The sequence below is a fragment of the Sturnus vulgaris genome, chromosome Z (genome assembly GCF_052056855.1).
Source record: "Sturnus vulgaris isolate bStuVul1 chromosome Z, bStuVul1.hap1, whole genome shotgun sequence".
Lineage (NCBI taxonomy): Eukaryota > Metazoa > Chordata > Aves > Passeriformes > Sturnidae > Sturnus > Sturnus vulgaris.
Window position 1 is genome coordinate 10,815,138 of NC_142283.1, and position 14,295 is coordinate 10,829,432.

General features: G+C 38.3%; 1 protein-coding gene across 1 annotated transcript in view; it reads right to left on the minus strand.

Annotated features, from left to right (window-relative positions):
- LOC106864358 (coiled-coil domain-containing protein 171-like) overlaps positions 1-8,734 on the minus strand; it is a 33,902-nt gene extending 25,168 nt beyond the window's left edge. The window contains exons 1-5 of the mRNA XM_088156461.1: positions 8,651-8,734; positions 7,263-7,437; positions 5,127-5,221; positions 2,591-2,737; positions 181-273 (exon numbers count right to left, since the gene is read on the minus strand). Of these exons, the coding sequence (XP_088012587.1) occupies positions 181-273; positions 2,591-2,737; positions 5,127-5,221; positions 7,263-7,437; positions 8,651-8,734 (594 nt within the window). The remainder of the gene's footprint in view (positions 1-180; positions 274-2,590; positions 2,738-5,126; positions 5,222-7,262; positions 7,438-8,650) is intronic.
- Between the last annotated feature and the right edge of the window lie 5,561 nt (positions 8,735-14,295).

The window sequence follows — 14,295 nt, forward strand, 5'->3', positions numbered from 1 at the left end:
TACCTGAAAAAAAGGAGCTATTTTTCTATTACCTTGTACACTTTTGACACTCATTGCAAAAAATCTACTCAGTGTTTTCACTGGAGCAAGGAAGTCTTAACATTTTTGGAAGATTTTACCTTTACAAGTTCATCTTCGTTTTGCTGTAAACTTCTACCAAATATTTAATAAAAAGTTTACCTGCATGACATCTGCAGTGTATTTACATTCCATATGTGCTAGTCTTGCTGCTTCAGCGTTTTCCTCCAGTTTCTTTGTTTTCTCCATAGCTGCCTGAAAGTACATTTTGAAAATATTTAAGTCCAGAAAGATGATAATATCACACAAAGACAACTTTATTTGTTCAATTTATTAGGTCTCCATAAACCAAACAGTGATATCTGAACTACCTGCATTTTGGAAGTGAAAACTCATATCAATAAATAAACAAAAGAAAAAATTACATATCCAGATTATTAAAACAGTATTTTCTGTTTAGTTAAAGAAATTGACGTAGAATTATGTTCTCGCTGCATTTTTTATTATCACTATCTCCATATAAAGGTCTGGGCATAGAATTTCAATTGAAAAAATACTTTTAGCAAAAGCAGTAACTACTGAGCTGCTATAATAGAAATTCATACGGAATTTTAACTACACTGTTTTCTATCACAAAAATCTTTTCCCTTAGAGTGATGACTGATTTGAAAAGAACAATACACCCCAAAATGATTCCTGCCTTCAAGTCATGCAATAAAGATCAAGAAAAAGACATTAATATTAAAAGTAATTTAAGACACTTAAGGTTACATAGATACAAGTGAAGTCAATGATTTGCAAAGGTAGAGCAAAATAACAAGGATGTGAGACTGAATCCTCACTCTAAGCACTTCTGTTAGGGAAATATGAACAGAAAAAAAAAATAAAGAAAGAAATTAAAGTACAAGTTGTTGGCAATAAATTTAAACTCTGTATAATCTCACACATTCATAAAAGTGAATAATTGAGAAACAGAGATCTGTGGAACGCCTATGAGAAAGTCAGTAACAGCGCAGAGCTTACCAAACCTATTCCACAGCATCAGCCAAAAGGCTTAATCTTTGCCTCTTCCCACAAGATTCACCTGCTTAACACACTAAATTAAAAAAAAAATTCACAAATACTCCCCCTATGCCTCCATATTGCCAAGGGTATTTTCCCAGTGACATAAACCTCTTCCCATCTGCTGCTCAAACACCAGTCTCAGGTCAGGCTCGCAGCATTCAGCTGTGTCTTGGGGTGACTGTGTGATGCCTATATCCCCAAATCATCTGTCCTGTTGGTGTTGAATATTGAATTCTGCAGTTTTAAGACTTGAGAGGAATGTTGAATTTGTCTTTACAAATGAGTTGTGGATCAGCCTATAAATAAGGCTAGCACTGAGAGATAAAAGAAACAATGGGATGGATTCCACTGATTGATGAATGGAAAGAGATATTTGCCTTTACAAACAAACTGTAGGGCTGCTGATAAATGAAATTGGATATCGAAAGATGAAAGAAGCAACGGGGGGAAAACTATGAATTCTATAAGAATTAAAAATTAAAAGGGAGGGTTATACATTAGAGGGGAATTTCAGGTATCAGGCGTTCCGGGAAGTCTGTGCCTCTCAAGTACCTAAGCCAATGGGGAAAGAGAGAAGGAAATGCGGCCGGGAAAATAGGATAAAAAGGAGGCTGTGTCCTCCAAAAATTTGAGAGATCCCAGGGCAATGTCCCATGGCTTCTCCCTTTAGTCGAATAAAGCAAAAAGGACTCCTCTGTCTCCTTTTTGGACATAAACCTCTGGTGTTTGTGGATTAATTTTCCTGACAGATTGGTTCCAGGAGTGAAGGTGGGGAAGAAGAAGTGCAGAGTTTGTTATCAGAGACTGCACGGGCTCCCCCATTCCTGCTCTCAGACTGTGTTGTCTGCAGTGGACAGAGAGAGAGAGCTCTCCTTTGCTCTTGGTTAGTTTTTCTGGCTAGCTGAGGCAGAGAAGCCCCCTGGATTGTTTTTTTCCCCTTTTCTGTTTTCCTGGAACTGTTTGAACCTGCTCTGGACAGCAAACCCAGGGGAGCCCCGGGAGCTCAGAGCTGTGGCCCAGCAGGCCTGGCCTGGGCCGCGGCATTGCCCAGCACAGGAGGGGCTGAGAGCAGAGTGAGCCGGGCTGCCCACAGAAAGAACTCTTCTAAATCTGCCATCTCCTCGCAACGGCGAGAGGTGTTCCTGTTTGCTACTGTTCATTCACTGTGCTGGGAGGTGAGTTGCCTGTTGAATAAACAGGTTTCTTTTTTCCACTTCTCTCCAATTTTTTTCGTTCTCCTTTTTCCCCCTGAGCCGACTGGGGGAGAGACTGCTTGGAATCTTTTTCTTTTTTTTTTCCCCTGGAGGGACCACATTCAGAGGTTTCCTCCCAAATTTATCCTAAACCAGGACAACCTGTGAATCCACGTTTCCTGCATAACTCCACATTTTGTTAATCAAACACAAGGAGCTCACAGCCTAACTCAGAGGTTCCACCCCTCAAAAATGAAACTTCTCATTTGTGCCAGTGCGTTCTGAGACTCCCTGCAGCAGACAGAAAGCTTTACCTCAAGCTCCCTGACAAGTCTCTCCTTCTGTCTATCCTTGAGATCCAGATGATCAGCCTGGAGCCTCAGGATCTCGCTGCATCCATGGTGCTCTACCTCCATATCCCTCAACTTCCTGAGCGTGTTTTGCAGGACAGCATTAGTTTCCTAAAGAGAAACAGATAAATGAATTAATAAATACATCAAGGGGTACTTTTGCTAAGATGAAGTATTGCAGTAGAGAGTTCAACAGGGGACTGCATTAAAAGATGTTAAAATTTTAGAATCTAAGACGCCAGCACATATCAACAAAAGTGTTTACCCAACAGCAGACATCTTTCAATCCATCACAAAAAATCTGTGTTGGCCCAAAAATCACTGTGAGCATCACACTCTGTGGTAACACTAAAATCAGAGCCAGATCTACACAGGAAATCTTTCCCTAAAAGAGTAGACCACTTCCAATCTCATCTGTCTCCCAGCTCAGTGGCAGTGATAGAAATAAGGTGCATTTGGTGAAATGATGCATGGGGGCAAAAGTTCACTTTTGTTCTGATTTTAACTGCTAAAACTTCAAATTCGATGTTTTTAGAAACAGTTACTCCCACAGAATAAATAATTTTAATTCCTGCTATTCTGAAAAGGATTTTCTTCTACCTAGAAACGGAATTATTTTAAAATCTTATGAAGTCCTCAGTAGAATATAACTGTAGAAAATAACTGGTCCCGACTTTAATTTCTGCATACAGAAATTGAACTGAGCTGCAGGTTGGGACTTACTGGCGTTACTGACATTACTGGACTCTGCAGCTCTGTGAGGTCACTGCTACAAAATCCTCATAGTCCATATGAATTTGGACTAAATTTAAGTTAATCTTCTAGCTTTGCATGTTCAGCAAGACAGATTTCTTCCCTTCGGAATGCAAAATAAATAAATAAATAAAACAAAATTAACCATTTGTACAGAAAATATACATGGAAAGATACAGAAATATTTATTTTTTTCAGGTTTATCTTCCAGATATTAACAAAAGTGAACTGGGAAATGGGAAATAAGTAACAGATAGTTTGCTGTAAAATGCTGCAAAAATTTTTAGAACATTTTATACTGGAAATGTAATTAACATTAGCAAGCTAAAATTGTCATGAATATATCAAGCTCATTAAACAAGTCAGCATGAGCTGCAGGATTTCAGAGTTTTGGAGAATTCCTGAACTCTTCGGAGGTGATAGGACTCTTTAATACTATCCCCATAGCCACCTGCAAATATTTGGTCATGAAAAACACGTCTTTTTTTTTTTTTTTTAACCATGTGTAAACAGCACAGTCTCACAGGTATTCTAAGGAAAAATCCGTGAAGGGCTATGATCTCCTGCCTAACCACGAGGTGATGCTATTGCCCTTCCTACTGAGCTCCAACACCTCCTATCCTGGAGCAGGATACCCCGCCAGACCTCACCACAAACCTGTCACAAAGCAGAGAGGATGGCTTTTCCTGTGTGTCCCAGAGTCACATTTCAATAGTCTGTGACTTCACTCCCATGCCTGCCTCAGCATTTTCACAGCCAAATTCAGAATTCTGGTTCATGAAGTGCATTTTTTCCAACCAGGATTTGCCTGCTCAGGCTCACACTTCTGTGCATGTATTAAGACCACAGTTAAATCTCCCTTGCTTTCATTTTATACTTCAGAAAAACTAAAGGAGATTTAAACCGGGCATGTAAATACACAACACAAAAGTCTGCAACACCTTGAAAGTAATAATTTATAAACCCCTTCCTCTACAACCACTGGCAGAGAGAACACTGCCAGGGAGCTGACAGAAAACACAACGTCCCAAGCTATCCACTGCTCCTTTTGTCCCTTTTTGAGGACAAACATCACTTGACAGAGCATAGCATACTTTTTCAACATTGATCTTTTATGCAGCATTAAACTCTCTGAAGGTAGCTTCTACAAAACACCGTACACAACAGAAGTCAAGACCCTTCCAGAGCCTCCTCAAACGAACTCAGCCACTTAGTGCTAGCCAGAACTCAGAGCTTACTCTGCTGTATACCTGACAACTTAAAAAAGAAAACTGTCTAAAAGTAGCGTATATCCTGCCCTACTTTTGTAAGAATCAGTTTTGAATGAAAACTGACTCGTGTTTCTCCTTGTTTTGAGAAGGACCTTAGGTGCTGTGCACAAACTCCTTTGTTCTTCTCTACCACTTCGTGCAGATAGCTTGGGTTAGGTGATTACCATGACAAACAGCCACAACGCATTCCATCAAAGCCCCAAACCACTGTTACACACTAAGTGTAACTTCATAAAGCTGTAATCTTCAGAACTATTCTGCAGTATTTAGCTATTAGGGAGATTATTTTCCCCCTTAAAGCAGAAAAACCCCCATCCACCACGGACTTTGCACCAAAAAAACTTTCAGTCAGCATCTCATGAAACTTTCCATCTATTATTACATCATACCTGACAAGCCTTTTCCGTTTCAGTTTTTTCTTTAATAAGGAATTCCATTTCGGTGAGGTATGCTCTGTGGATGTTATCTCTCTCCACTGCAAATTTTTGTTGTTCCTCTTCCCATTGCCACAGAGCACTTTGAAACATTTTCTCAGTCTCTGCTACTTTCTGCCGGTATTTGTCGTTGAGTACTGTTGTTTACCAAAAAAAAAAAAAAAAAAAAAAAAAAAAAAAAAAAAAAAAAAAAGAGAAAAAGACAAGTAGCACTGCAAATAAGCATGTTCAGGAAAAAGAGGTATAATGAACATAAGTTCTTCTGTGTATTGTGATATCCTGTGAAATGCTAGAACATTAACACTTTCAGTTTCACTACAGACAAACAATCACAATCACGTTTTGTGTTCCTGTAATATCTTTCACACAAGGATGTAGAAATGCTTTGGAGATTTTTACAAACTAAAGCTCTTCTCTCTTTGGAAAGAAATAAAAATCAACTCTTTCAAGAGTAGCATAGGGAACTTCATTGCATTTTTCTGGCAACACTCGGCTAGCTTATTTCCAAATACCTATGTGATACTTTAGTCGGTACCAATTAATTTCAGTTTAAGTAAAAATAAAGACAGACACCTGCCACATGAAAAAGACTCTAGGAAAACCTAAGGCAGGTTGGGTAATGAGAAAAGGCTTAGCTTTTCCGGGGAAATTTACTGCTGCTCAAGAGATTTCAATCTTCAGCCCAGCAACTGCTCCAAGACAGGGAAATACTACATATACCTCTCTTTGAAATCTTAAATTCCAAGGAAAAGTTCTTTTCCTGTAAGCAGTCTTACTAGCAACTTTGCTTCATTTCACAAACTGGCTTTTGGATCAAAGTATTTTGTATTAGCTTTTTATGTTACTGAATACAACTAGCAATGTTGCATTTATGTTATCATCACTTTCAAATAGATTTTTACTTCAAATTCATCCCATTCCTCTGAAATTTCTTCCTAGCTGGAGAAAGGTGAAAAAATCAGAAGAGATATGTTGGGAAACACAGAGAATTAGCGGACACAATGATGGGGAAGACCTGTCAGATGTCAGGAAGTCAAGCCTCGAGAAGAACAGCAGAAAAACAGTTTGGAGAAAACACTAAAGACATGGTGCAAGTGAGGCACTCTGTCCAAGAAGTTGGGATTGTATCAAAAGTACCACATAGTGAGCAAGGCTCCAAGAGACCAATTAAAAAAAAAAAAAAAACAGAAAAAATCAAGAAACAAAACAAAACAACCAAAACCAAAACAAAACAAAAAAATAAACAAAAGAACCAAATAAAAAAAAAGCCAGTTTTAGAATTTTAAAGCAACTGATTTTTATAATTTTTATAAATAAATTTTATAAATTTATAAATTTTTATAATTTGTGTGTTCTCCAAATGAGTGAAAGCACAGATTTCTTATTATCTTTTAAAAAAAATCTGGCAGTGTAAGTGCACTTGCAAGTTTCAGTCTGCTTCCATCCTTGTAAGGTTACAAACTTCAGGAGTGCTCCAGTCTTTCAGTGAAGACCAAAGGTTCACAAATACATCTCCTATACTAAATTTAAACTTACATAGGTAATAAAAAATGCATCTCCCCAGCTTTTAAGTGTGAGAAATCTCTCTCTGTTTGAGAATAATTAAGAAAATTTGAGTTTCTGAATGAAGAACTAGTAGGGGAAAAAATGTCTAGGTAAACCCCTTCCTTTCCATGTACTACTGTCATAACACACATTTTTTGTATAAAAAGAAAACCAAAGAAAACACGAAGAGGCCAAATAAGAACAATGAAAAGTTAGAAATATGTGAAAAGATAAAAGAGAAAAAGCAGTACGATGAGAACTCCTGGGGGAAAAAAAAAAGTTTTTGGAAAGAGTGTAAACAAATAAGCAGGACTAGATTTTATTTGTTTTCCCCCCTGAAATGAAAAAGGAAGAACTGGACATAGTGACAAGCAGGATGTAGAGAGGGGCACCTTAATTATAATTCTGTACACAATGAAGGAAGGAGTAACAGAAGGTAAGGAGCAAGAGAAAAAAGAGGGATTGATAGGTTTAGGAGATGATATTATATTTGATTCATATGAGATGCAAGGGTTTTGTAAAATAAGAGATTTCCGAAAAATGTAGTAGCCATAAAATTTTGTGCAATCTCTGCTCGTTGTAATGACTTGGGACTGATGTAGCCTATGGTCCATTTTTTTTTTTAAAACTTACCTTGCAGTTCCAAAAGCTTGGCTTTTATATCACATAGCTCATCCTCTGCAGAGCACATCTGCACATGAGCCTCTTTTTTAGCAAATGACATTTCACTTTCCAGAACTTGACGAAGAGCTTCTCCCCTCTCGAGTTCCAACCTTAATTTCATTATTTCTTTTTCATAGCGTGACATCTAGAAAATAAATATTTTGGAAACTGCATTCACAGCTGCCATCTCATCATGTCTGAATTTGAAATACAGTCTTGAAATTTCACATTTTGGATGCTTTTTTTAAAATGCAAAACTGATCCTGTTCTTATATGCTTTTCATGTACCTTAAACATACACCTCTGTTTTTCCACACATACTTCTGCCTTCAGACAATAGAAGATGTAATTATATTCCACAGACAATTTTCTGATAACTGCATTAAACAACTAGAAAAACAGTCATGTTGGGATACTAGATTATCAGAGACCTAGTAACTCACTATGTAAACACAAATTCCAGTCCAATGATGTCCAGCAATCAAAAAGAATGCTATTAAACACAACAAACAAAACAAAAAAACACTTCAGAAAGGGTTCTTATCTGGTATAAGAAAGATAGTCTAGTCACTGCTGCCAGAAATTACCACATTCAAGCCATTTGAATGCAAGAAGGTGGAAGATAAAACATGCATTTCTTCAGAATATCTACAAAGGAGCAGTATCCTTATTAACATGAGCTCCATTAATGGGAAATAATTTAACTCCATTAAAAAGGTTTTCCCTGATGCTCTTGCGGCAAACTAGTATCTAAATGAAGTAGCAGTGAGAAAATATTTCATTAAAATTTTCTTTCGTTTGAATTATTATTACTGCTACAAGTAACAATTCTGCTCTTAGCAGTTTGTTAGGGGCAGCTGGTGTGGGTGGTCATTCACCTGTTTTAGATTAAATACAGCCAATAAACCAAGCCTGTTGTTCCATATCCATTTTTTTTAGAGATTCCTGCTTCTTATACAGTGATTTGCTCTTGTGCTCCCATTGCTCCATCAACGGTGGGGTGATTCTCTAAAATGGATCCCTGGAATTACCAGGATTAAAACACTCAAACAAACAAACCATGTCTTACATTGAGAATTCCAAAGCTGGGGGTGCAAAATATTCTTCTGCATGACTGCTGTTGTTTCTTACACACACCTTCAAGTATGAGCAATGACACTGAAAGTGATATCAGTTCCTATGGACAGGCATGAGAGGTCTGTACAGGGCTATTTCTTTGTATTTTCCAACTAGTGACTGTGATTTTGATTCACTTGATGAGAGGCTTATTTCAAGGAAACAAACTGTATTTAAGGAAACAAATTACATTTATTTCAAGGGTAAAATAAAGCAAGCAAGCAAGCAAACAAACTCCTTACATCATGATTGCGCTGATTGGTTAATTCCAAATTTATTTTCTCAAGCTTCTGGAGTTTTCTTCTCAAATCTTCAATGGTGTCCATTTCTGACGGATTTATATCCTGAGGTAATATTGGTCCTGAGCTGAAAAAAACATGAGTATTCCTTTGTTTCAATGCTTCTTTATTTCAATTACCTAAGTAATTGGGCCCATGGGCCCAGAGTTTTAAACATTCACATAAATAAAATTCTTTGAGCAGTTTTCATCTACTATTGCTCTTTGAAGAAAGGATTATATAGAATTGCTTATTTTGCAAGATATGAGACATATAGCAGCAGGAACTTAAAAGAGAAATGCACTTTGGATTAACCAAGTCAATTTAAGCATAACATGTTCAGTATTATTTTTCAGTATCTTTATTTTTGATAATGAATGTCCATAACTTCTGATAATTAACTTCCAGGAGGCTTAAAAACATCATTCCAATCATGTAAGTTAAAATAACTGGCAAGCTTTTTGTCTCCACAGTTACTCTCATTTTTTAACATGAGTTACTATCTCAAAACCATCTCAGTCATGAAACAAATGCACAGATGTGGAAACAAAATCCCTCTTTTACTTTGTCTTCAGAGATACACACATTCAAACTACATGGAACTGATCACAAACACAACACAAATTAAAGGTTTAGTCCTCCAAACTACCCTGTTTTATCTTAATTTTCACTACTATTTCAGCTATAACAAAATCTATTAGGAAATTAGCAGAATCAGCCCTCAAGCACCTCAAGCAATAATAAAAGAGTCAAAACCAAGTTTCTGTATATGAAGTGAAAAATTTAAACATGGAATATACAAATTTATATACACACACACATAAATATGTACACATACACATACATACATACATAGATATAGAAGTAAGTATATTAAAAACATGTTTATTAACTAGTTAAATAACTTTAAGTGAAATGATTAAAACTTGAAACTGGACAACTTTTAAGTTATTTCAGTACTTGAAAATCAGTGTTCACATCATTTGATATATGTTGGTTTTCACATTATTTTAAGTACATAAGACTGCAGTAATTTCTCCATACAAAAGTGCAAGAGTTTATGGGCAATAAATGTGAAATACACTGATAAAAGAAACATGGATAAATTAAGCACTAAGTTGGTATTATATAATACAGTAATGTAAATACTAAAATACAGTACCTTTGGATACATGAAGTATTTTTTACAGAAATGACACTGTACTGGTATTTAATTAATAGATCTTTCTAAATAAAAAGACCACTTTACCCCTAGATTTGTAGGCACAATTAACATTTTTCATTACCAAAAATTTACCTAATGATATATGTTTTCTCACACATTTTTTGACTGGCAAAAAAGACACAAATGCCATCAAGGAGGGGATCAGTAACTTAGATTAAATCTTGCCTATAAAGACATGATACTATTAGAGGATAAAATTTCAGGTTTTTAGCTGCAGACTTTAAATATTTAAATATAAAAATTATATGACACCGCAAGCATTAGCAAATTGAGAATGCTATGGAAATGAAAAACATATATGAGAGCATTAAAACAAAGAACATAATATCAAGGACTGGCAAAAAAATCATTAGACACCTTTCTGAAATATCATTTTATGAACGACTTCTGAGCTCACAGTGCAATTGATGGAAACTTTAAAATATATATTAGAAAACCCTAAGTTTTTTTCTTAGTATAGAACCAAAAAAACCCAAACCAACAAAATCAAACAAACAAACAAAGAAAAACCCCAGCCAACCAGTGACAGAACTACTGAACTATTACTATATCAACCACTTCATTTTGGTTGTCTACTTAAAGATTTTCAAATAAAATAAAAAGTAGCCTTAAGAATTTTTATTTCTGTGATACTTTCTTTAATGGTCACAGCATGGCCGGCAAACGCAGTACTGTACAAAAGCTTCTTACTACCACTTGTAGGAGATTTCTCCTTCAATCTTCGTGTAACAACTAGAAGTGCTACCACCATAGAGCTCTCCGAAGATTCAAAGACAAAGCCTCACAAAGTCCCTGGAAAGTTTGAAAGCATGCACAATTTGCAGTCTAACAAAATTCAGAGAATGTCTTCTACTTCCATTTATATGTATTACTAATTAATCAACTCTTGGTTTTGAACTAAAATGTTTTTTACCAACTACAGCTTTTATCTAAGACACCATTTTTAGCAGGAATTTAAGGACCTTCAAGAAAGCATAGGAGCAGGTGAAATAGCTCTTGAGTTCTACACTGCAGAAGGTATTTTGTAGCTCAAGACCTAAATTCTCAGTGTTCACAAGTCTGCTGATTACAGGCAACACTGACCATTGCAGAAAACCAGCTGTTCACTAACTTCAACTCCACGGCTGACAGAAAATGCAGAGTAATTTTGCAACAGAGAGAAATGTTCTTTCACTTAGTACCTAGCAGTGTAATTTTGCTGAACTTTGCAGCTGAAGGAGCAGACTGGTTTTCTAACCACAGTCCGTATTTGTGGAATTTTGCTGTTCCTCTGTAACTGACAGTTTTGTACAGACTAAAGAGAGACAAATACTTTGTGCTAAAGATCAAACTCCTATTAAGTTATAAAACACAGGGGTCATGGTAAGACTTAAAGCCAAGCTCTACCACCTCAATTAATGTGGAAACCCCCCCTGTGCCTCCTGGGCAGTATTCCTAGGTGCTGGAAGAAACTCTCTCTGCCTCCTGATGACTCTATGACAGCTGGCATGTATCACACCATATCTGGTTCTTCCTCAGCCTGAATTGCATCATTTCAGGCATCTAGAGAATAAACAAGCCACAAAAGCAGGAAATAAACTGCTAGATTTAAAAATCCAGAACTGGACCTCACTAATTAGCTTCCCTGGAAGGGATGTTGTCTGAAGAGGGTGAACTCATGGTGGTCAAAATGAAGTTTTTTAAGTCTAGAAACTGTGGGGAATTAAGAACATAGTTAGCCATATATACTTCTGCTTGATGAGCTTCTAAGATTGGTGTCTTCTATATAATAAAATTATTAAGTCCTCTAGAAGAGATATGCTTTATTTGCCAACCTAGTAAAATATTAATTTTTAACCACTCAGGGGCAGTTATCCAACAGTGTTACTACCATGTCACTTGAATAATTACCACAACTGCAATTTGACCTCGCGTTTAGAAAACAGAATTGCACTAGTAGTCCTCTAAGCCTGAATATTGTAGAAAAATAAATATATATATAAAGCAGGATATTTGCTGTCAGAATTTTCAGAACACCAATTAAAAATGTTATGTTTGAGTAGATTGAGCTACATTATCTTTAGCAGATTACAAATTCTGTTAAAATAGGTATCAATAGCTTACTAGCAGACAAAAGGATAAATTCAAAAAGCATGCTCTTTCACTTAGGGAAAAAAATTCCAGTGCCATGGAACAGTTCATGGGAGCTCTATAATTTAACGAAACAGCAAAGAAAGTTTTTGACTTGGAAATTATGTTTGATGTGTCACTAAAAACTTGTGTCAGTTTCTTCTTGCAAACTTCTAAATATATGCTAAATACTTCAGGCCACTGATTTAGAATAGATATGAGGGAGAAATTCTCCACATTGAGGGTGGTGAGGCCCTGGCACAGGTTGCCCAGAGCACCTGCGGCTGTCCCATGCCTGGAAGTGTCCAAGATGAGGCTGGACAGGGCTTGGAGCAGCAATCTGGGAGAGCGGAAGGTTCGCCTGCCCATGGCAGGGGCTGGAACAAGACATTTGAAAGTCCCACGACATTTGAAGGTGATAGAGACCACTCAAGAATAAATCTAAACGTGATCTTAAAAAAAATCCAACCGCACTAATTTAAAGCAGGCAAAGCCTGGAGCAATCAACAAACCCGCAGTGAAGCTACGGGAACTCACTGGGCAGTCTTGCCGCCGATGTCCGGAGTTGTGGCGCTTCTGCTCCTCCTCCAGCATGACGAGCTGGGATGCTCGGAGGGCAGCGGCTCCCGGCACCGCAGGAATTGCTGGGCTGGGACCAGCTGGGACAAACGCGGAGCCAGAGCCGGGAATTCCACGGTTGCCACGGACGCGCAAGGTGATGCCACAATGCTCCGAAGCGAGCGCGGGGCTCTGCCGGGGCTGCCGCTGCTCTCTCCGGCCTCTCGGACATGTTGTAGGGCTTCAGGGCTCCCGACGGGAAAATAATAAAAGTGCGGGACATTGAAAGGACCGACTGACACGAAAACCAGACTGAGATGTGTGAATCCTCAGGACAGCGCACTCTTCGGCCAGGTTATAGAGAGGAACAAACAGCTCGAATGTTTTGAATGTCTGTGGACAGAATTCAAAGCAGGGCGCTCTCTGGAACAAAGGAGCACATTTCTGTCGAGGAGGAGGGAGTCAGGGTGTCCTAGGGTGACGTTATGGTGTTTGTATCTCCAATCGTGTATTCTGTTTATGCTTGGTATTATGTCCTGTGCTTTCAGGACTGACTCTGAAAGTGAAGGTTTGTTTTGTCTTGTTATCAGCCGGCTCACCTCCCCCATGGTCTGTTTAGGAGAGGATGGCTGGTTTGGCTTGCTTACCTGCTTGCTTGCTTGCTCGCTTCTACCTCTTTTTCTTTCCTTTGCTTTGCCCTTGCTTTTGCTTATTAGTTAGTTCAGCTAGGCGGTCCAACTTTTTCCCTGGACTGTTTCTCCCCCCGCACTCCATACCATCTGCACCTGTTCCGGACGGGAACCTGGGAAATACTGGAAACCCCGAGAAACACCGGGAGTCTGCATTCTGTGACCTGCAGCAGTCATTCCCCAGCGCCAGAGACTGATAAGTGAGCGACCACTCGCAGGAGAGACTTTGTGAGTTTGTCATCCCTTCAGAACGGTGAAAGAGTTTTTTTGTCAGCTGGTTTTGTTTTTTTGTGCTGGGGAGTGGTCTCGCTTGTTAAATAAACAGGTTTCTTTTTTCCACTCTTCTCTGAGGAAATTCTTCCCTAACCCGGTGGTGGGGGAAGGTTTGCTTTCTGGGGGCTCCTTCCGGAGGCTTTCCCCCCAAATCTGCCCTAAACCAGGACAGATATTTTAGTGCCTAACGTGAGGCTCGAGAAAGTGGAAAAAACCCTGCTCTAATAATCATTTGGTTCCAATCACATTGTGTTGGTATAGAGCAATTACTGGCTATGTTGTTGGAATTCATGTCTTTTGGGGTGGAGGCCTGCATGTGTTTCTGTTCCCTAGGGTTTTTTGAGGTCTTAATACCTCTATGGTCCCTAGGTTTATTTTCTTATCCAGAAATAGCTCCGGTATTGTCCCTAATACGTAGTTTCTGCAGCAGAGGGGCACTGACCAGAATATCCATCGGGCTGGGCTTGGTTGTAATGGCTTGCAGGAGGTTTATAAAGGTGCTGGAGTCTGTTCCAGGAATGTATGGTTCATGGTTATGGTTGTGCACCCAGTTTGTTAGAGGAGAAGCAGGGGATGAGGCTTTTCAGCCTTTGTTTTCTTTCTTCTCCTCTGAATTTGTTACATCCTTATTAGAGAATGTTCATTTTCCCCTGACTGTTAAAGAGACCATCTTTCTGGTGTTTAATCTGGTAAGCTTTCTCTATACAGTCTGCAGTTTCTCTAGAATGAGAGCTGAGATTTCTAGAGGGGCTGAT